Source organism: Paroedura picta, chromosome 10, assembly GCF_049243985.1.
Source record: "Paroedura picta isolate Pp20150507F chromosome 10, Ppicta_v3.0, whole genome shotgun sequence".
In the NCBI taxonomy this organism is placed as follows: Eukaryota; Metazoa; Chordata; class Lepidosauria; order Squamata; family Gekkonidae; genus Paroedura; species Paroedura picta.
The window spans coordinates 23,426,282-23,449,814 of NC_135378.1; the positions used below are offsets into that span (position 1 = coordinate 23,426,282).

Consider the following 23,533-nt stretch of genomic DNA (forward strand, 5'->3'; position numbering starts at 1 on the left):
CACAGTAGAACATAATTACAATAAATGGCTATAAAACATTAAAACCCATACCCACCCAACCTACCCAGTACGGCAACCATCCAAAAGAAGTGAGCATCAGAATTGTTAATAAGGAGTCAGAAAGCCAGGAAGAGAAAAAAGCGTAACCAGGCAAGGTCCCTCCTTCCTTGAATGCCTGTTGGAAGAGGATGGTTTATGGTTTTGCAGGCCAACTTCGGTTGGAAGGGCATTCCAGAGGATGCCCTAGCTCTTGTTAATAATAAAAGAGACTGTTTTAGGCCATGGGGTGGTGGTGGTACAGCTTTCTGGAGATTTCTGGCCTAATACAGTCCCAATTGTCATTAACAAGAGTTAGGACATCTGGAATGCCCTTCCGACAGACATTCGGTCCCTTCGCTCTCTTTTGCAATTCTGCAGGGCCTGCAAAACCATAAACCACACTCTTCCAATGGGCATTCAAGATTATATGGGAGGATCAACCCCAAGAGCATCACAGGGGCTTAGTTTGCTAGTGGATTGTTTCAACTTCCTAGTCCATCCCGGTTTAGAAAACTTAAGTGGCACCTTGAACCCAGCCCAGGATAGACTATGAAGCAACTGCAGGCAAGCTAATACATCTGCAGCTGCTAAAGCTTTAGGCAAGGAAAGGGAGGGAGAAGCCACCTGCAAATAAAATTGTCCGTGTCGGTATCTTAATGGTCCAATGGAGCAGTTTGTCCTAAATGTTCAGGGCCTGAACGGTCAGTAAGTAATCAGTTCTGAATCCTCCCCAAGATCCTTCATCATCCCCCATCAACCAATACTTTCCACCCTGGCTCCCATCCTCATTTGCAGAGTTCTTCCCTAGCGCTCCCCCATTTTGTTACATGCATTATAAATAAATGAAATATATGGCCGTGCCATTATGTCTGCACACTGCTTTATCTGCCTGCGCTCGCACCGCACAAAGCTGAGCACAGTTGGCTTTCAACAGTTTAAGTGCTTCTGAAACGATGCCAGTTCTCCATGTAACAAATTGACAGTGAAATCACATTTGATTTACTTTCATTATTTCCTTTTTAGATCCCAGTTTTAAGGTGTATCGGTGATAATAGACAGAGCAATAATGCTGGAATCAGGGGGTCCATTGTGATTGATTTAAAAAGCATTTACTCAGACAGAGGCAAAGGGAATGGAATAACTAAATGCCCCCAAATCTATCAGCAAACACCCCCACAGAAAACATGTTTACAAGGTTCTGGTTGCTCTGATACATTCACCAAGCAGAGGGGGGGGGAGGAGAAAGTGCCTGTGGCTTCAGAGTTTAAAACTTTGCCACCCAAAACCAAGGCCAACTGCGCACATGTTGGATAATGCACTTTAGAAGTAGATTTTTTTTCCTGTTTCACACAGGAAAACCCAGCTGCAAAAGCTCACTGAAAGGGCATTGTCCACTGTTTGTGGAATGGGTCCAAAATGGCATAACAGCCAACCCTTCCTCCCTACGAGGTGGGTGAGGCTGAAATAACTCTGAGAGAACTGGGATTGGCCCAAGCTGGCTTCATCTGTTGGCATGGGGAATCTAACCCCAGCTCAAAGTCTGCCGCTCTTATCTAACTCTAATCTGGAGAACCAGGTTTAATTCCCCACTCCTTCTCCACATGCAGCCAGTTGGGTGACCTTGGGCCAGTCACGGTTCTCTAAGAGCTCTCTCAGCCTCACCAATCTCACAGGGTGTCTGTCGTGAGGAGAGGAAGGGAAAGTGATAGTAGGCTACTTCAGGGAATGAAAAGCACGGTACAAAAAACAACTCCTCTTCTTCTTCTGATTCCATGCCCATTGGATGATGCACTTTCAATGCGCTTTTGCAGCTGGGTTTTCCTGTGCGAAATAGGACAATCTACACTGAAAGTGCATGACAGGGACCACTGTCCCCAGCTCTGCTGTCAGTCTGAAAAAAGGAAGCAATGGAGGAGCCAATGCCCAGTCGTGGAATTGCTAAAAGATTATAAGGGGAGGGGGGAGGGCTGGCTGCTGGTGCTGGGAATAGCCCTTTGTCTTGCGTTTTCATGCCTTCGCTTAGAAACCCTTGACAATCCCAATCGCAACCGAGATTTAACATGTCAAGTTCTTTGGTATTCATTTATTCAAAGGTGGTTGTTGTTTTGTTTGTTTTTTGGTCTACATACCATTGTAGAGTTTCCCTGCGTCTGCTGACAGAAACTTCTTGATTATGAGACACGCACTGCTGGGGTTAGGCAAGCAGCTCCAATGAAGGATTTGTTCCAAAACATTTTCAGTATAATGCAGAGGGCGTTCTGGTATTTATAAAAGGGAGAAAAAAAACATACTTGTCACAACAACAACAACAACAACAACAACAGCAGCAGCAGCAGCAGCAACAACAACAACAACACACTTTTAATTGTTTCTCAACTAGGACAAGATTGGATTTGTTACTTTTATGATATACTTATTTATTTATTTATTTATTTATTTATATTGTATTTATATACCGCCCTCCCCGTAGGCTCAGGGCGGTTTACATGAAACAACAAAATAGTACAGGTAACATCATTCAGGAAACAGTAAGGTGGTAACAACAACAATAACATTAACATAATAACAATAACAATAACATTAAATAAAGGTGAAACTGCAAGAGCCTTAGCTCAACTCGTACTGAGACCCAGGGATTGGGTGGATTTGTTAACAGTCATGGTAGGAGGGGAGGACTTGGGAAGGACTGCAGAAGACACATGTAATCTATACTCTGAACACAAGGAGCTATTAAGTGACAATGATTATTCAAACACAGCTGATATCTATTGAGGTATACATTATATGGACCCCTTTTTCCCCCTCCTTAAAATAATTCAGCAGTGTGTAAATTCAGAACTCAGGAGAAACCATTTTCCTCTTTGAGGAATTATATGGGTCACTGGTGATGAGGAAAAGCACAGAGCCACAATTTTGGATTCATAAACCAAAATCTTGTAGTGGATGAGTGGTCCAGCTAGGCCAGGCTTTCTCAACCAGGGTTTCATGAAAGCCTGGGATTTCTTGATGGCCCTGGAATGGTGGGAGTTAATTAACTTTTATGTATACTTAAAATTTGTTAATCATTAGTTAGGTGATATGACCATATGTGGTCATGTTCACCTGCCTCTCCCCCACTTGGGTACTACTAGGTTTAGTTGTGGGCCTGGAGAAGGTGGGAATGGGAGGAGTCCAGTTAAACATTAATTGGGTGATAAGACCATATATGATCATGTTGACCTTTCCTCCCCAAATGGACAATGACGGGCCTGAAGGAGTGGGAAGGGGAGGGGCCCTGGGTTGGCATGTACACAGCTAAGCTTTGCAACTGTATTCTGCATGATCACCCCACTTCTGGGGTTTCTTGAAGCCTGAAGAATGTTTCAGGGGTTTCTCAACAGTAACATTTGAGAGAGGCTGAACCAGGCCATTACCATCTTCTCACTGGCGGTGTATATCCTGGATCTCAGGGAGAGAAAAGCCTTAACCAGCAGCTGCTTTCTGAAATCTTTCAACTGGAAATGCTAAAGAACATACTGTGTTCTCCTTCTCCACCACTGAACCTTGGCTCCTCCCCTAACTGGGCACAGAACTGGTGAAGTGTGCATCCATTAACATCCATTGACAGTGTGCATCCATTAACAGGAGAGAATAAGTGTATCAGTTATTAAATGCATGCCTCTTGTGGCACAGGGTGGTAAGGCAGCCGACATGCTGTCTGAAGCTCTGACCAAGAGGCTGGGAGTTCGATCCTAGCAGCCGGCTCAAGGTTGACTCAGCCTTCCATCCTTCCGAGGTCGGTAAAATGAGTACCCAGCTTGCAGGGGGGGGGGATAAAACGGTAATGATTGGGGAAGGGAATGGCAAAACCACCATATATTGAATCTGCCAAGAAAACGCTAGAGGGCATCACACCAAGGGTCAGACATGACTCCACGCTTGCACAGGGGATACCTTTATTTTTACCTTTATTTTTGTCCTTGGGAAAACTGTCTTCAAACAAAAAAACTCTTTTTAAAAGTGACATGGACCCCTTAACTATGCAAAGTTCACAAGCTTTCACTAGGTCTTAGTCTGACGAAGAGTGCTTGCACTTGAAAGCTCACGCCTTGAGTAAATCTTTGTTGGTCTTAAAACTGCTACTGGACTCTGATTGTATTGTGCTACTTCAGACCAACAGGGCTACTCATTTGAGTCTTCACTAGGTGGAACAGCCCCATCCCCCTATCCTTGGCAACAGCTGGCTACTCAATGACAGCACCCCATACAGCAAAAGCTTGTGAAACACTCTAAAATGCAGAGTGGAAATAATTTGCCATGGGGAGGCCATTTTAAGGTGGCAGAGATGTGGTAACACTGAGGGTTCTCCATTAACCTTCTCTAAACACAATCATGGAGTGACCACGATTAACCCTTTAATGCAACTTTCCTCCAATGGTTGTCATGGAGTTAACTGAAACCAACTCTCACCGCAAAACAGAATGATGCCGTTTCAGCTCCACCTTAAAGGAAGACTTCAGAAGAAAAAGGCAGTGAAGCAAGTCACATCCGCCAATAATGTGTGAGCTCCCAGAGCAAACACCTACTGCTTTATTTATAGTTACATTGAAGACCATCTGTCATAATGGATTATATGGTACATAAATCATCCTATTGGAATGCATTAGTTATTTTACTGGCAACACACCTCATTTGCAAACTATCCATCATATAGAAATCACTAAAAAAAAAAATTATATACTACCGATCCCATTTTACAGCACGTTCCCTGCATAAGGCCAGATAATTTCACCAATTATTTCTGCAGTTCTATATGTAAATAATTTAGTTGATCTTGAATATTTCAGTTCCAATATTTCAGACATCGAGCTGTCAAACTTACACATCCCATTATTCTGCTCCCAAGGTCATTATATGTTTGCCAGTAAACAGCGAGAGAGCTATTTGTTCTATTCCAACAATAAATATCAGAAGGAAATTGCATTCTTGAAAAATGTAAGATTTTAATATACTTGTCTTCTCATAATTTGGTTTCAGCCTGTTAAACAAATCCGGCTTTGAACTGCAGTCTTATTTTTAAAAGATGTTTAACTCCCTGCAAGACAGATGGTAGGAAAGTCAATTTCACCAGGGTTGAAGGAAGTCAATTTCGATTTCCCACCCACGTGATTGACTTGTGACTAAGCTACATTCTAAAGGTGGGAGGCTCGCAGTTGCTCCATAAATTAAGTGTTAGGGAGAAGAATGCTAGCCTATTTTTGTAGGTGTGGGGATGTTTTTGACTAGATAATAGTTCCAGATTTGCAGCTGTGTTAGTCTAATGCAACAAAGTAAAACAGGAGTCTTCATGAGATGAATGGAGCCCACTCATTTGTATTAAGATGCTGTGAAGTTGTTGAGTCTAGACACATTGATCAGTCTCTGAGAGCCAGCTTGGTGTAGTGGTTGAGAGCAATGTCCTCTAATTTGGAGAATTGGGTTTGATTTTCCACTCTTCTTCCACATACAGCCAGCTAGGTGACCTTGGGCCAGTCCTAGTTCTCACAGAGCTCTCTCAGCCCCACCTATCTCACAGGGTAACTATTGTCGGGAGAAGAAGGGTAGGTGATTATAAGCCACTTTGAGACACACAAGATCTCCTGGATGACCTTGAGCCATTCACAGTTCTTTCAGAGTTCTTCCAGACTTACCTACCTCAAAGAGAATCTGTTATGGGAACAGGAAGGGTAGGCGCTTTGAGATGTCTTTGGGTAGTAAAAAGCAGAGTACAAAAAAAAAAAACAGCTCTTTTTCTCTTCATTGAGAACTAGGGAAATTCATTTACATTACAATCCAAGAACACTTTCTGGGATGTAACCCAATTAAACAGACCTAAGTAGGATCCTGAGGAGACTTGTTTAGGATTGCTCTCTTAAGACATCTTAATATTGGAAGAATTCCACCCAAGGCTTCTCACTCAAAGGTACCTTTGTTCGTAGGCTTGCCAACCTCCAGGTGATGGCTAGATATCACCTGCTATTGCAACTGGCCCCCAGCAGACAGAGGTCAGTTTGCCTGGAAAAAATGGCCACTTGGGAAGGTGGCCTTTATGGGCTCATAACTCTTTGAAATCCCTCCCCATTGTCCTCCTAAGACTTCATCCCTCAAATCTCTGGGTATTTCTCAGGCCAGATCTGACAGCAATGCTGGTTCTATGATTCACTCTGAATTTAAGGTGATCATGAGAGAGAGAGAGAGAGAGAGAGAGAGAGAGAGAGAGGGAGGGAGGGAGGGAGGGAGGGAGGGAGAGGGAGAGAGAGAGAGAAGCTCTTGCAGCCCTTTTTTACGTCCTCTCAGCAATGCCAATTGCCACTGGGAAGTTTTCCTCCAGGTCAGATTGGCCCAGGGATCCCTGACATTTTTTGCCTTGCCACTGGGGGGCCAGGGAGCTGGTGAGAGCCAGGATGTTTTTGTTAATTGTGAGAAATGCTTTAGCAATGCATGACCACCACAGTTAAACGCCTGATACTATTTTAATGGAGCTGAAGCTGCCTCTACTTTCTTGGCAAACTGGGATTGCCAATACTTAAAGAAACCAGGCTAGTTTCAACATACAGAAGTGACTTACCCAGTTCTCCATTTTCAATCACTTCAAAAGCAGCCCACTTGTCGTCCCTGTGGGGCGTGATGTTCTTGATTCCCAAGATGTCACTGGTCAATTCTCCAGCCTCCATCACTGGTGATACCTGTTTGGAACATCATGACAGTTAAATGAAGTAGATGATGATGTCATCCGTTCAGTCGTGTCTGACCCTCGGCAATTCTATAGGAAAGTCTTCACCATGTGCCCCTGTCTCTGACTGCTTCTTTCAGTTGGCTCATGGTCATTCCTGTGTTGGCTTTGATCGTATCGAGCCAGTGGATCCTTTAGCGACCAGGGTTCCTTTTGCCACTGACCATGCTGAGCATGAATGATTCTTTTAGCGAGTTTGATTGCTTGATGTGTCCAAAGGAAGTGAGCCTTAGCCATGATATCTTGCCTTCTAATGACATAGTTGGTTTGCTCCTCTCTAAAACTTCACATTTGTGCAGAGGTTTTATGCTCTCGACTGGGGGAGGGGGGACAGAGTGAGAGAACATTAAGACCAATTCTGCATGGAGGCGTAAATTGTGCTCTGCCTCCTGCTTGCAAACGCGCAATTTGCAAGCTTCCTGACAGGATACCCTCCCGGATTTTCCAGCCACCTCATCATGGCTTTTTGCCTCCTGATGAGGCGGCTGAGAAGCCAGAAGAGAGAACTTCTCTCCTCACTCCTCGATTTGTCAAACAAGGCAAGCCACCAATCCCTTCACATCTGTTGTTTTTTGGAATTCAAACTTCCTTACCCCCAAAGCCCTGAAATTAACTTTTAAAAAATAATGCACTTCCGCATTGCTATGGGGAAACGCCGTAACACCAAAACATTTGTTTTTTAAATGTACACTTCCATGTTGCCGTGGGATCACACCATAACAATGAAACATTCGCTTAGATCCCTTTTTGGAATTCTTATAATGGTCTCTCTTTATTTTAGGATACATTTGTGATAGGCTGGCCATGGTAATTGGACCCCGATGATTGTGTGTTCACAGTAAAGATTTAAATCCCAGAGCACAGACCCCAAGATAATAGAGAGAGGGATGCTTCATCACATGCCCCCCCTTCCCCATTAATACCCTGTTAATACCCACTGCCAGAAAACACACACCCCAAATTACTGAGCACAATGAGGAGAACATTTTATTTTTATTGATGATGGCATGTAGCTTTGCGGTCCCTCAGCAAAGCAGTCTGCACCATTATAAAAAAAAGTTCTTGATGAGGAAATGGAGAGGGGTGGGTGGGTGTGAGGGCCAGCCAAACGCTACCAAGACTGTCCTGCGCTTCTTTCTCCACACAGGCTTGCCCCTGTGTGTGCCCCAGATGACAGTCCGGCAAGATGAGGGAAATCAGGATTTGGCTATTTCCCTCATCGCAGAGCAAATCTTACAAGAGTTCTGGCCAGCCACTTGAGAACTTCGGGTTGTTTCCAGCATCATGTGGAAGCAGCACTAAACCCCATGAGCGACAAGAGGCTGTCCAAGGGGTAAATTCCTCGTGCAGAATCGGTCTTCCTGACAGGATACCCTGCCTGGAGGAAAGTGTTCCTTCCTCCAGGCAGTTTGCAAAAATGCCAGCCTTGTGAATCCCTTTGTCATTCATTCAATTCACGTAATCCAGGCTTTTTCAAACAGGGTTTTGTGAAACCCTAGTGTTTCTTGACAGCCCTGGAAGGGTTTCCCAAATGGGTGGGAGTTAATTAATTTTAAAATAGTTTTTAAACTGGTGAAACATTTATGAGGTGATAGGATCATATATGGTCCTGTTGACCTGCCCCCCTCCCAAAATGGCCACTGGTGGGCCTGGAGGGCATGAGAAAGGGAGTGGGTGCATTCTAGAAATGCTACAAGAAGCATCAAAGCAAGTCGCTTCTTGCCTGGCAGGATTCCAGGAGCCAGACCTTTTAGTGGGCCTTGTCACAGCTAAGTGAACATAGCACTCACTGGATATTTATTAATTTCGGGGGGGGGTGTGTGCAGGATTAAGGGAACTAACTCTCTGATAACTGCTCTTGCCATGATTCTCACCTTTTAAAAAAGACTTGCAGTGCAATCCTAAACAGAGTTACTCCAGTCTAAACCCACTTAAATCAATGAGCTTAGACTAGTGTAAGTTTTCCTAGGATTGCACTGATGGTTGCCTGTTTAAATATTATGTGTAACTCCAACTGCATTGTGAGTCCAGGGGCACCTTTAAGACCAACAAAGTGTTATTCAAGGCACAAGCTTTCATGCACACGGACACTTCCTCAGATACAATGTTGTGGAATGGAAGTAATAAGTCCATACTTATAGGCAAAGTGTAAGAGTAAATTAACATATAGCATACTGAAAACGGTTAACAGATTCTAGAGTCAAATATGAATAACAAGCTATTTGGATTTGTTTGAAAGTGCAACCAACATAATCAAGGCCATGTGCATTGAGAAGCAAGAGTCTTAGTCCTACCTGTGTAAGAAAACTGCGTGCACAACACTGTACAATCTTGTGTAGCTGGACTACAGTCTGCTGCAGCAGTGTGTGTGTGTGAATGTATGTGTGGAGGGGTGATTTGCTTGGTAAGTCCATTGTGTCTTCCCCCCATCCCTGGACTAATATTAAGGGGAAACATGCTTACACTTAACTGATACAGGTGAGCAGAAACCCACCTGAGCTGCTGATTGCTTAACTGGGCCATATACTACAGGTTTCAATGAATTATTTTTTTTTAATAAATCAATCTAGAAGGAGAAATGTAAGTACTCTATTTAGCTAAAAGGAATCCCTATACGTCCCATCAAGAAAACAAGGGGAGGCACTTAAAATTCCCATACAAATCACATTTATGTCCAGCATATTAACGTGCAGTAATTTAACAAAAGAACTTGTGTCTATAATTTTTTTTTTGAGGGACCATTCAAGGTTGTGAACCATTTTCTTTTTAAAGGAGAAAGATAATGCATTCACTGAAGCTGTAATTCAGGGCTCTAATGCCTATGTTTAAACCAAGTGTTTCGTGCTACTCAAAGCTCTCAGAAGCTTCTCAAAAAAGAAACGTGAGATACAAACCCTTATTATAACGCTGCAGTCTGGTTCCTTTCTTTCCACGTACACCTCAACTAGCAGGTCTCCAGCCTGTGAAACCTATTTCCAAAAACAAAACATGGGGAGGGGGAAAAAAGTTATTTCCCACCTGGTCTCTTTTGTCCCCCACGTGAACCATTCCACGCATGCAAGTCACCAGTAGCCATCACTCCCCCCATGGGTCCCACTTCCACATCAAAAACTCTGCACGCACGTCCAAGCCCTTTGACTTGCACTAAAACACATCATGTTGTGGGTTGTTTTCTCCCATACTCCAGTACAGAGTCAGGGGAAAGGGTCGGTTCTTTGACTTGAGCAGAGAATCAGCCCCAGAACTCATCAAAATGGTCCAGTGGGCTACTGTTCAATACAAGTTCCAGGATTCTGTCTAGCACATGTTCCCAGCTCTCTCAAAAAGTGTGGCAGACAAGTAGTCCAAGGCTTCTAGACATTTCTCTGTTATCTCCCATGTTGCATATTCAAGGCTAAAGGATATCCGGCGCCCCTGACTTCCCACCGCCCACTGAGGGATGCTGCCAGTAACAGCTGCGCAGTGCCACGCCGAGGGGGAGCCTTAGCCATGGTGGCCACTGGAAAGTAACAAAGGTGAGCCGGCGGCAGAGTGGCAGGGCAGCCCCCAATGCAGCAGCCGGGGAGGAGAATGAGTAGGAGCCGCGGCCCAGTACCGACTGATCCACGGACCAGTACCAGTCCCCGGACCGGGGGTTGGGGACCACTGCTTTAGAATCTGTTCCTCTAGCTGTGTTCATGAGCCAGTTTGGTGTAGTGGTTAGGAGTGCGGACTTCTAATCTGGCATGCCAGGTTCAATTCTGTGCTCCCCCACATGCAGCCAGCTGGGTGACCTTGGGCTCGCCACGGCACTGATAAAGCTGTTCTGACCGAGCAGGAATATCAGGGCTCTGCCAGCCTCACCCACCTCACAGGGTGTCTGTTGTGGGGAGAGGAAAGGGAAGGCGACTGAAAGCCGCCTAGAGACTCCTTCGGGTAGAGAAAAGCGGCATTTAAGTACCAACTACTACTACTACTACTACTACTACTACTACTACTACTACTACTACTACTACTACTACTACTACTACTACTACTACTACTACTACTACTCCTTTGCATCCCTAATGGGAGAAAAGTGAGGTATCAGCAGTGCATACAAATACATAACAGATCCATAAGAAGCTGCTACGTTTCTTAAATTGGTAGAACCAAATGGGTAGGAGATGGGATTTTTCAGGTCAGACAGGAATGGAAGTCCGACAATAACCAGCCCATGTAAATCAATGTGTGAATGTGAGAATGTTGATGTCTGAGGATGTTTATAGAGGGAAGGGACTTTTCCCAGTGATTCTCCAGGAAAGAATCTATGCTTCCAGAATACAAGCCCTATTTTGTAGGGATGGGCACAAACTGCATTTTTGTGGTTGGTTGCTGAACCACAAATCTACAGGGACCAGGAGGCTGGTTTGCAAACTGAACCCGTTCAAATGGGCTTGTGATCCCTGCTTCCTACTCCCCATTGCTTTTTCCCATGAAGCAGAAAGTAGGAGTTTAAATAGCTCGGAGCCATTTAAACAAAACTGCTGAGTAGCTGAGCACCGTTCAGATATTTGAACCCAAGGAAGCTGCTTTAAAAAGATGAGCTGTGTGGAGCTCTGGGTGGCTCAGCTGTTTAAAGGGGCTTTTCTTGGGCAGCCAGTCCCCGGGTAGCTACCAAAGAAAGCCCCTTTAAACAGCTGAGCAGTTTACTCTGTGCAGCTCAGCTGCTTAAAGGGACAGGCTGAACCACCAACCAACCAAAATTTGCCGCAAACAAAGGTTCGTGAGCCGGTTTGTGCCCATCCCTACTGTTTAGTAGGCATTTTCTCCCATAGCAGAATGACGGAACAAGGAAGTTACGGGAAATATTTTGAGCAACTTTCTTTAGCAAAAGCACTTCATTTTTTCCACGGCTTAAAACCACACAGCCTCGCTCTGTTGTAAAGAGCTGCATAATGGAGAAATTAGGACTTCTAGGTCACAGCAGCCTCTGAGAATCAAAACTAATGGAATCATTTGTGAGGGAGAAAAAATGTTACAAAGCTACTTTGAAGAAAGCTTCTTAATTATACTGGCAGAGACTCAGGGAAAAAAAGAAGCTTGGTAAAAATTTGCTTTTCAGATATTACTGCTGGAAGTGGGGGGGGGGAGTTTGGAGGAAAGAATGAAGCTGACATTTGATTTCCACTGAGCATATGTAAACAACTGCACACTGGGGGGAAATCTGCGCGGCAAATTACTGCAGCAAATGAAAAGAGCTGGCAAAGCGTTTGGTGGGCAGGGGGGGGGGGAAATTAAAGATGAAAAATGGTTAGCAAAGCACCAGCTGGATTGGAAAATAAGGTCAGAGTTGGCAACAGGTGATGTGGGGCATTTTCCCTTGGAGCTGCAAAAACATTGGTTTTATTTTTCAAACAGCTCCCTCTTTTTAACCGTCCCAAAAAACCACTCTGAAGCCCCTGCCTCACCCACCATGCCAGCTTCGTTTCTGCCAGTCGTCTTTCGCTGATGACTGAAAAGCCACATGACGTCCTGCCACATCCCTCGGCTTAAACGCCTTTGCCCCTTAAAACGTTAGCAGAATATCGTCTCCTGGAATAAATAGGGCCCACAGGCCACAAGCCGTACAGGGATTGTTTAGATGGCATGAAACAGCCAGACAAATGGCTCCATCTAGGGGATGCTTTGGATCTCTGCTTTAAATTTTATAATGGACCCAATGGAAACAGCAGGCCCAGGCCTGATAGCTAATACGTTTGTGATCATCTGGAATCAAACTGGGGCTCTCCATTCATGAAACCTCAGGTCAAAAGAAACCCACTGTTTCCAGAAATTCAGGAAATCTTAACAGATCACAGGCAAGCAGGGTGCCCGGTGTCTTCTTCCTTTAAAAGAGTTTCAAGCAGTTCAAAGGCGAGAATGCACTCCCCTTCTTTCGACAAGTACTTTACCTGGGTCCAAATTCCTACCAATCATGAAGCTAGTGACCATGGGATGCTCATTCTCCCACAGCCACACCTTTGAAGAGCTAATGTGAAGATGAAATTAGGAAGAACCAGGTATGCGTTTCTGAGCTTCATAGAGGGAAAGTGGGATTAAATAGATAAGAGGCAAGAAAGCAGAGGACATTTGGCACTGCAGTACTATGCCCAGCACAGTTATGCCACTCACTTGGCAAGAGAGCCTATCAAGAAGGAAAAGAGATCAGGCTGCGTGCTTTTAAGGCACATTTTGGAGGGAGGGCTGGCTCGTTCTTGGCATGAGTGCTCTCTCAACCCAAAACTGAATCCTGCAAATCTTGAGGAAAAGTTTCTACAATGTTCTCTGAGGGACTAGATTTTTGGAGATCAGAAGGATGTTGAAATGGTCAATGGATGAGACTTGAGAGTCCCTGAAGCAATCTTTTAGACCATGCTGGGACTCACTTGATGTTGGAATGGAGGAACTAGGCATACAAATTGGCCAAGGGCAACCCATTCCCTTAACTTCAGCAATACTGTACCAGACTGAAAATCTATCTTCAGAGGACCCACAGATCATGTATTAGAAGCTGAAGCACATTGCAGAGAAGGGTCTGGTCAAAAAATACATAAGCTGCCTCTCCAGAAACATGGAGACTTCATTCTGATGACCATTTACAAATTCCTGGATTGTTTCTGGGTTGTTGTTGTTGTTGTTGTTATTGTTTTAACCTTCAGCACTTGTCACTCCATCAGGGTCAGGATGACTATTTCTAAGGCTCAAAGATTTCTGCCTTGAGATTTCTGGTCCCACAAGTTTTCCATAGGTGATCTAAGCTTACATTCCATACTTGCTGGATGTCTATTCTGAGAACTTGTACCTTAGTGTATGTGAAATTCTGTGTTAAAATCTGCTCAACCAAAGAAGATATGAGATTGTAACAACCATATGAAATTACCTGTTCGGGCAGCCCCTTGGTGAGGCACACTAAAATTGCATTTGGTTTGTTTAAGGGCAAAAGTAAATGAGACACCGTCCCATATAGCATGGGGAGAAGCCATTCAAAGCCAGAATGGCCCCAAAGAGCGTTGAAGTCATCAGACCAAAACATACTTAGGATCCCCAGACAAAAAGAGGTGAGATTAGTCTCAACCAGGGCCAGGACCATTTCAGCCTTGGCCCCAGCAAGGTGCAACGCTCTTCCAAAGGAGATCAGGGGCCTGTGGAGCCTTAACCATCTCCGCAGGGCCTTCAAGACAAAGCTTTTCCTCCAGGCCAGACAGAACATCAAGAAATGCTGGGGTGATTGCTGAAACAGAAGGAAGACCCCCTCCCTCCACCCAAGAAAGAACCCTTCCCAAAAGTTTTACTGAATGGGGCTGATATAATGTATAAGGTAATAGTAAAGGTATCCCCTGTGCAAGCACTGAGTCATGTCTGACACTTGGGGTGATGCCCTCTAGCGTTTTCATGGCAGACTCAATACAGGGTGGCCTTGCCAGTATATTGTTTTTAAATAACCTGATTGTTTTAACCACGTTGTTACAAAAATAAAGTTTATTATTATTGTTATTTGCATCGTGATTCTAATCAGGACCACTCAGTATGGTAGGAAAAGAGGCTCTTGCTTTCCCCCTGTGCAATATTTCTGACCTGAAATGGCGGTGGTGGTGGGGAGCTTGGAAGATATGTTCTTCAGCTAAATTTTGGATCCGAAAACCAATGCAAGGAGCAGGCAGGTGCTCCTACTCCTACCATGCCATGAGGTTTCTGACTATAACAGGGCCCTCCTGATGCTTGTAAACAGCTTTCACTATTGATACAGAATGGAAACACATCCCTGGGATTAAATCCCAGGGCAGTTCCTCATCTAAATGATTTCCACATTACTGTTCTAAACCCTATTCTAAACTGGATGACCGAATTGTAAACTTGTTGACTCGATTTCAAGAGATAACAGGGATGGGAGTGAGTAATTTCATAGAGTGGATTTCCTTCTATTATTGAGCTGTCTCCGAAGCACTATGGTAATTTCAAGTGGTGCCGCTTTATACCTCCTGCTCTTTTTCACCACACGGTCTTCTTTGGAAGTTTTAAAAAAACATTCTAAGTTGAGTGCTATAGCTCTAAACCAGTGTAGCACTTCAGTGCTATAGTAGCACCATTCAGATGCTTGACTCCAGTGACTCCAATGGAGTCAAGGCATCTCAATGGTGCCACTCTAGAACTGAAGTGGTATTTATTTTTATTTTATTTAGGGATTTACATACCACCCTTCTCAGACATACCATCTCAGGGCAGTTTACAGAAGTTAAAACTCAGTAAAACCAGTATATCCCACGTATAAGCAATGTAAAAACAAATTAAAAATTTGAAACACAATTAGACATAATGACATCATCCAAGATTCCTGGATTCGATCATTTATAGCCTGCCAAATGTTGGGTACTGGAGGTGTTAAAAGAGGGAAAGAGAGCAGAAGAGATGGGAAGGTGGCCCAAGATTTAGATATAATTGGCCTCAACCATAGGATAAGCGAAAGAGATCCATCTTACAGGCACTACGAAACTCAGAATGTTTGAGCAGAGCCCTGTTCTCTCTTGGGAGCTCTTTCCACCAGGCAGGAGGCTAAAGCCAAAAAGGCCCTGATTCTGGTCGAGGCCAAACGTATTATCCTTAGGGCCAGGGATTAGCGCTATAGCACTCAACTTTTAAAAAGTCTGAAGAAAACCACACACTGAAAAAGGGAGAGAGAGAAAAAGCAGCATTATCGGAAGTGCTATGAACATTTTAAAGAGCACACCAAAGCAATTCAAAAGTGTAACAAGGGTAGAAGACAGATGAAAGCAACCACCCTTTGATAAAACAATGCAAGCAGGTTTGTATGAACAAGTAAATAATTTATTTTTATTTATTTATTCATAAACCTCCCTCTCTTCAGGAGCAGACTCAGGGCACTGAACAACATATAACCAACAATACATTAAAATCACTGTTTAAACAATTCTAAAATCATTCTAAATATTCTGCCCAGTCTAAAAATTCCACTAGCAGCTGGTTACCAGAACGGCTCTATTTGAAATGACAGAAGAAAAATCTATTAGCAATCAGTTATTAAAACAGAACACAAAGGCAGTCTGAAAACAACTCTAGGTTGGCCCTGAGTTGACTATTAAATGTTGACTATTAAATGTTGTATGTTGGTAATACACAAATCAGTTTCAAGGGTCTTTGATCCTTCCCCGATAATCTAAGCCAGGAAGTTAGGGATGGTGGAAAAAGGTATAATTATTGCTTACCTGAGTATCCTTCCACTTAGTAATGAAGCTGTTCTCTATATCCATTTGTTTCACTTGCTCTTCATGTACCTGTTCATAAAGAAACAGTTTGTACAACATCTGGAAATTGATACCCACATTTCTCATAACCTCTTGTATTGTGTTTTTTTATACCCAGCAATTGGGTTTATCAATTATCATCACTTAGATATAGATAACTTTTAATGGTAACCCCCCCCCCCAAGAACTGCTGCATGCCATTTGTGGGCAGCAGAATGAGGTGGTAGAATCCCATGATGACAGAGCGGGCCGTACCACTTCAGACTGTAAGTGGGAGGTTCCTTTTTGATCATTCACTCACTCACTCACTCACCCACCCATCCACCCACCCACCCATCCACCTACCCACCCATCCATCCATCCATCCATCCACCCATCCATCCATCCATCCATCCATCCACCCATCCATCCATCCATCCATCCATCCATCCATCCATCCATCCATCCATCCATCCTTCTCTGGCTTTACTGTTTTGAGTGGGGGGGGGTGTACAAGCAGTCACTAACAGTAAACCAGTACAAAATGACACCATACAACAGATAAAAACATATAAAACTATTAACAATAAAATCACAGCTAACAAATGTTAGCACCAACATGAAGTGCTGCGGTGAATAAAATGACTTCCAGGAGCAGATAGGAGAAAACGAAAGAGGGAGGAAAAGGAAAGGATGGCGGCGGCGGGTGGGGGGAGGCCCAGTATTTTAATATAGATGTTATCATGTCCTGGCTAGCCTCAACCATAGGCCTGGTGGAAGAGCTCTGTCTTTTGTTGTTGTTGTTAGGTGCGAAGTCGTGTTCGACCCATCGCGACCCCATGGCCAATGATCCTCCAGGACTTTTAGGCCCTGCAGAATGGTGAGCTTGGTCAGGGCCCTCATCTCTCTTGGGAACTCAGTCCATCAAGCAGGAGCCAGGGCTGAAAAGGCCCAGACTCTGGTTGAGGCCAAGCAGATTTCTTCTGGGCCAGGGGTCCTTAGCTGATTGGTGTTACTTGATCTAGAATCATAGAATCACAGAGTTGGAAGGTACCTCATGGGTCATCTAGTCTAACCCCCTGCACTATGCAGGACACTCACAACCCTATTGGCCACCCCCTAAGAGCTATCAATGCTGCCTATCACCAGGACTTCCTCCAAGAAAACATAAGCTCATCTAGGAGCACACTTGTAGCTCAGCCCACTCTTCGCTATGGTTCCCATTTGAATGGGCGGCATTGCAGTTGCTCCTTGCAATGCATTTTATTTTCTTCTTTTATTTATTTTTCTATCAATGGATATTCCTATTAGTCCTTCTCTTTGTTGTTTTGATTCTGCCTTGTTCAGTTCAGCTGCCAGCTGATTTGAAGTGATAAACAGCCTTGGCTGACGCTGAGCTTTCTCGCGACTCAAAATATTGCCTCTCTCCCTGTCCCTCTCTCTTTCTTCTATCCCTTCTCTTTCCCTTTTTGCAAAACATTGCATAGGTTGTTTAAGCTAATAGCTATAAGCTAGATGCAAGACGTCGCAGGAGGTAAATTACTATTGGAAGAAAACCTGCAGCTGTATGTGCCTTTGAGTCCCTGAGTACAAGCTTTCGTGAGACAGAGAAGGAGGAGTAAATGTAGTGAGGATTTAGCTTAATATTCTTTATATATATGCTAGACCATCTAATTAGCTTAACAGGTGATGTTAGGTTTGCACATTTATGCCTTTCCAATCTTAGCTATATTTATTGCTCAGCTGCTTATGCATCTTATTCTAATTAGTCCTTCCTGGCAACTAATCCCTCCCCCCATATGTAACAGTTAAGGAAATTTGTTTTAGTGTATAAATGAAGGAGCATGCATCTGCACATGCCAAGTATCTCAGCTCCTGCTGTTGCCAAGAGTTGAACTGTGTTGGTTTGGGGGCTGCCATTGGACTCAGACCATTCTCCCATCCCGTTTGTTAACTCTTGCATTTGTATGCTAATTTATTGTCATTCACAAATCTTGACAACTGTCTTAATCCAATTTCTGCTCTCTCTGCTATAATTGCCCCATTAACTATGCATCTTGACTCCAGCTAGCCCTTCCTGGCCCTCCTCTGATATTGTCCAACGATATCCAGCTAACATCTCCCTGGGTAGGTGGTTTGGAAGCCGTGGGGGATTTTTAAATGGATTGGCAGGTTGTTTTTATGCTTATTCATACAATATTGTATATTTTCTTTTGTATTGTTTTAAATTGTGAGCTGCCACGAGCTGGCTAGGCCAAGAGTGGGAGCATATTAATATAGTAATATAAGGAAATAAAATAAGGAAATAAAATTACCCCCCCAGCCCTCCCTCTAGCTTTATGTAAGAGGAAGTTCTGTTTCACTGTGTGTAGGTCCATAAAAGTTTATACCTTGAATAAAACTTTTTGGATCTTAAAAGGTGCCATCGGACTCAAACCTTGTTCTGCTGCTTCAGAGCAACATGGCGATACATCTGAATCAACTTAAAATTGAGCTAAGAACCATTTACTTTTAAAGAGCCATTTACTTTTTTTTAAAAAATGGTCTGTACCGTGTACACATTTTATCATTCAAAGATTTTCAGTTCAATTTTATGGGGGTGGAGGGATGGGCGGATACAACCATACTCCGAATAGTTTTCCTCCAGCCTCAATTGACTTCTTCCAAATTAAGTGGATCATGCTCCAACAGAAAAACTTGTTAAATTGCAGGAAGACTTCAAATCTGAACCAAAAGGAAATGTGGAATATAGTCAAATGAATCAGTTTTGCTCAGTAAGATTGGGGAAAGAGCTACCCCAACACGAATGCCCTTGGGAGCTCAAAGAGATTATGAAAACTGGTGTTCACAGTCAGTTCCTGAACAAGGGAATGGCTGGTGTTCCATTCTATTCAAAAATAAAGAACTTATCTTGTGTGTGTGCCCACTAAGGAAAAATTACGTGGTCATCAGGGCAAAATTTCAAAACCTTTGTCTTCATCCCCAGATTTAGGCTCACAACTCAGCTTGTCCATATCCACTGTCCCTGCCTAAGTGCTGATCACAGAGTATCAGGTCAACAGGGAGAACGATCTATCTAGCCCAGCGGTTCTCAAACACCCCAATGCCACGACCCCTACAGCATGGGTGATGGCGTGCGCACACACATGTCCGTGCGCACATGCACACATGCCACCACCACTCTTGCTTGCCCCAGCACATGCTATGGTGCTTGCCTCCACACCACCTCGGTGAGTTCCGAGGCAGCACAGAGGAGGCCAGCGCTATGCTGCCGCCACAACCCCTGGGAAAGTGCCAAATGACCCCTTAAGGGGTCGCAACCCCCACCTTGAGAACCACTGGAATGGAAAACATGCAAATTGCGCTGTGAGTGAACTGGGTGATTATCAGCAGCACAAAGACATTTGAATACAAGTAATTATGAGCAGAGATGACCGTTGTGGTATTTCAGAAAGAAAATGACAACACAATCCTCGTACGCCGTTAAGCAGAAACAATTTGCAGCAAATTTAAAAGCGTGACTTGAGCTTTTTCCTGTAGATCTCACCGGTGAGCAAAGAGGAAATCCTTCAAACGGCAAACAACAGTGCCAACCAAGGAGCTGCTGAAAGCAGTGCTAAATGTGGACCGACAGACATTTTCATCCATTTGCTAAATTACGGAACTTGAAAGATCTTATTTAAAGACATGCCATGGGCTTACATCGAAGAGATCCACATAGTGTATAATGAGGTCTTCAATTACATCGACTTCTTCGCTGGTCTGCCCTTTCGTCTGAAACAGGCATGAGGAAAACGCCATAGCGAGATTGTGAGTATCCATGTAATTGATTTCGGAACATTTTTGAACCCTGTGTAAAAAGCAAACACATTTGTTTAAAAAGCAACAGCAACAACAACGCTCTGATCAAAGTGTTTCCCACACCCGTAGCTCATTAACTTATGCTTCCCAGGCCACCTGGTTTCACAGATTGTTCGGCCTACCTTGGTGAGGGCACTGGGAAGAGCTTCCTCAACGGAAGAACTACCTTTGGATTAGGCCAAGGGCTTGTGAGGAGATATTGAGGAAAGCTCTTATTAGATCTCACAGGCTACAATTTAAGCCAATTCACCTCGGATAGGCCCCAAAAGTGCCTGAATCAGCATTGATTTCGGTACTTCTTAGCTTTTCCAAACCAAATCACCCAAATATAATACAGCTACATTTGTCACTGGCTTTTAAAAACACACAATCACGCAGGCAATGCCTGTTCCCTACCGGTAGGTCCCCCTGCCTGATTAGTCTGTGCTAATGCATTTGATCACCAGGTCTAGCAGAAGAGGAGAGAGGCATGTGAGCCAGGATGCCCGCATTCATATCCTGCCCTGCCAGTGAACTCACTAGCAATCCACTGTCAGCCTCGCATTCCCATCTGCAAGGTAGTACTAAATAATAAGAGAACTCTTCTCTGACAGGGCTGAGAGATTCCTGAGAGGATATCTAATAAGTACTTGGAGCATTAGAGAGAGCTGCATCAAAGCTATCGACCTATTATTAGCAACCACTGCCAGGCCCGTCTTAGACATATTCATCCCGTTCTCCCCCCGCACACCCAGACACGCATGTTGCCCCCCAAAGCTGCGGCCAAGTAAAAAACATTTATGAGAGGCTTCTCTGATAAGACGCGTTATTTCAGTCGATTTCCAGATATGCTGACCTGTAAAGGTGTTCCATTAAGGCTGCCAGCGTTGCCCTATTGACTGGTGGAAGTGTTCGAATAAAAGTGCAGTATTTTCTCACTCGCTCCCTCTCATCCACCGTATCTGAGGCGGAAGGGAAAGGGGGGCGGGGTGGGGAGAGAGGAAATTAAATTTCCGAGCATTAACAACAACACGGTCCCAAGAAAGAAAGAGAAGGATATTGATTTGCCACCTTGGCACAATTGAAGTCGTACAAAATGGTGATTTAACCAATCAGCCACCACTTCACAGACACAATACAGATGATTTTCTTTCACCGCAGATGGTTTCTGCGCTCGCCTCTCGGAAAAGAGACCGTCTCGGCCGCAATTAAGAACCTGCCTTGAAAGTTCTGAATCCGAGTATCGCTTGCGGTGGGGTCTCGGGGTAACTATCCATTAAGCGAGAGCCAGGTCTCTCTGTTCGCTGGGCAGATGCATTTAATGAGCACAACCAATTAAAATCCAAATAGACAAAAAAAGACAAAGAGGTGAATGGGGAAACTGAGACCCGTACTGATCAAGGCTGGATACCAGGAGGTCCAAGTATTGATTAGAGTCCATCTTTTTCCCTCAATAGCCAGTTGTGTCAAGATGTACTCACTGCAAGGTCCATTGGCAAAGCCGCCATTTTAACTGGATTAGTTCCAGCTTTTCTTTGTAGCCTGAAGTGGGTTCTCCATGGTCTTCTGTTGAAAGCCATCTTGGTGTAGTGGTTAGGAGTGCGGACTTCTAATCTGGCATGCCAGGTTCGATTCTACACTCCCCCACATGCAGCCAGTTGGGTGACCTTGGGCTCGCCACAGCAATGATAAAGCTGTTCTGACCGGGCAGTGATATCAGGGCTCTCTCAGCCTCACCCACCCCACAGGGTGTCTGTTGTGGGGAGAGGAATGGGAAGGCGACTGTAAGCCGCTTTGAAACTCCTTCGGGTAGGGAAAAGCGGCATATAAGCACCAACTCTACTTCTTCTTCTTCCAAGTCAGCATGCTATAAGGGTTAATCTTCAAACAACAGGAGCACACAAAGAAGACAACAGTGTGTTCATAAATATATACAATTACACAATAATATGTAAATCAAAATTCTAAGTCCTGTTTATTGTCCAATCCTTCAAAGCCAAAGGAGAAATTATCTATAATGTGTGCTGAGAACAGGAAGCTGGTATAACAAAGCCTGTTTTGGGACTTTTTTCAGCAGGATTGGTACGTATCAGAAAAATAAATACCTCCTGCAGTCACCCAGTTCAAAGCTGAGACACAAGCCATTGTGAGCCAGGGGCCATTGAGAGCTTATGTCCTGATTGGTTAATGCTGCTGAAGAAAGGCATGAAACGGGCATTGTTTTCTTGCTTGTATAATGGTTAGAGCATTGGACTAGAACTTGGAAGACCCAAGTTCAAATCCCCCCTTGGCTATGAAATTCACTGAATGATCTTGGCCGATAGTATAACCTACCAGAAAGATTATTGCAAGGTAGAACCACTGTACGCTGCACTTAACTTGCAGGAAAGGTGAAACAAACATGGAACAGATACACTCAAAAGTTTCTTTCTGCTGCTTACAACAAACTCTCAGAAAATTAGCATGACTATTGCAGAGGGCCCTCTCTAAGGACCTTGGAGAGCTCCCTGCCCTAACTCTAAGCCTTGGAAAGCCATGCGATGCAACAGAGATAAGTCCCACATAGCGCAGAGCAAGAGAGAAAGACTTATCTACCCTATCTCAAAGACACCCTGAGCATATGTGAAGTTTAGTGAGATGTTGCATCCAAGACCCAGTATGGAAAGGGTCACAAGTAAACTCAAATGATTACTGGCAACCCAAGAAAGCCAACATTTATGGATCCCTGATTCTGCAGGAACCTTTTTCAAAAGGTAGCCATGTTGGTCTTCAGTAGAATTCAAGTCCAGTAGCACCTTATAGGCCAACTAGAATTTCAGGGTAGAAGCTTTCAAAAGTCCAGTTCCCTTCATCAGACACAGAGCCAACTTGGTTTAGAGCAGTGAGCTGTATTCTGGAGAACAGGGTTTGATTCCCCACTCTCCACAGGCAGCCAGCTGAGGGACCTTAGGCCAGTCATGGTTCTCTCAGAAGTCTTTCAGCTCCCACCAACTTCACAGGGTGTTTGTTGTGGGGAGAGGAAGGGAAGGCAATTGTAAGCTGCTTTGAGACTCCTTCACGGTAGTAAAGAGCGGCATACAAAAACAGCTCTTCTTCTTATATCACAGTAAACTATGTCTGACCAAGAGAACTTTGACTCTTAACAGCTTATTCACTTGAAGTATTTCGTGTTCCCTATGGCAGGGGTAGTCAACCTGGGGTCCTCCAGATGCCCATGGACTACAATTCCCATGAGCCCCTGCCAGCAAACACTGGGACTACTGGACTCAAATCTAACTGTAGGCTCTTGAAACTTTACAGTATTTCAGTGATTTTGCTGTGAAACAATCAGTAAGTAGGGCAATCTATCAGTCTCAAAGTTGGCCTGGAGTTCTCCCAGAATGACAACTGATCTCCAGACTAGAGACTCACTAGAGGAAACAGCAGCTTTGGAGGGCAGACTCTATAGGAGGGTGCTGGCAGGAGCTCATGGGAATTGTAGTCCATAGACATCCGGAGAGCCATGGTTTGGCCACCCCTGCTCTATTGCATCACATCTCAGCTGAGCATTCTCCCCCAGATCTCCAGAAATTTCCAGATATATGTGACAAAGAAAAGCAGCCTGGAATGGGCAATAAAAGGTAGCAGTGAGTAAGCCCTGATAGGGTGATAATACACCTTAGGT

The 23,533-nt window shown here is 44.2% G+C and overlaps 1 protein-coding gene across 3 annotated transcripts in view; it reads right to left on the reverse strand.

The window, feature by feature from the left end:
• Positions 1 to 23,533, reverse strand: part of ARAP2 (ArfGAP with RhoGAP domain, ankyrin repeat and PH domain 2) — a 135,429-nt gene that overhangs the window by 24,638 nt on the left and 87,258 nt on the right. For all 3 annotated transcript variants that reach the window (XM_077301656.1, XM_077301654.1, XM_077301655.1), the window contains exons 22-27: positions 20,726 to 20,831; positions 19,732 to 19,879; positions 16,012 to 16,080; positions 9,685 to 9,759; positions 6,626 to 6,743; positions 2,169 to 2,297 (exon numbers count right to left, since the gene is read on the reverse strand). In XM_077301656.1, the coding sequence (XP_077157771.1) occupies positions 2,169 to 2,297; positions 6,626 to 6,743; positions 9,685 to 9,759; positions 16,012 to 16,080; positions 19,732 to 19,879; positions 20,726 to 20,831 (645 nt within the window). The remainder of the gene's footprint in view (positions 1 to 2,168; positions 2,298 to 6,625; positions 6,744 to 9,684; positions 9,760 to 16,011; positions 16,081 to 19,731; positions 19,880 to 20,725; positions 20,832 to 23,533) is intronic.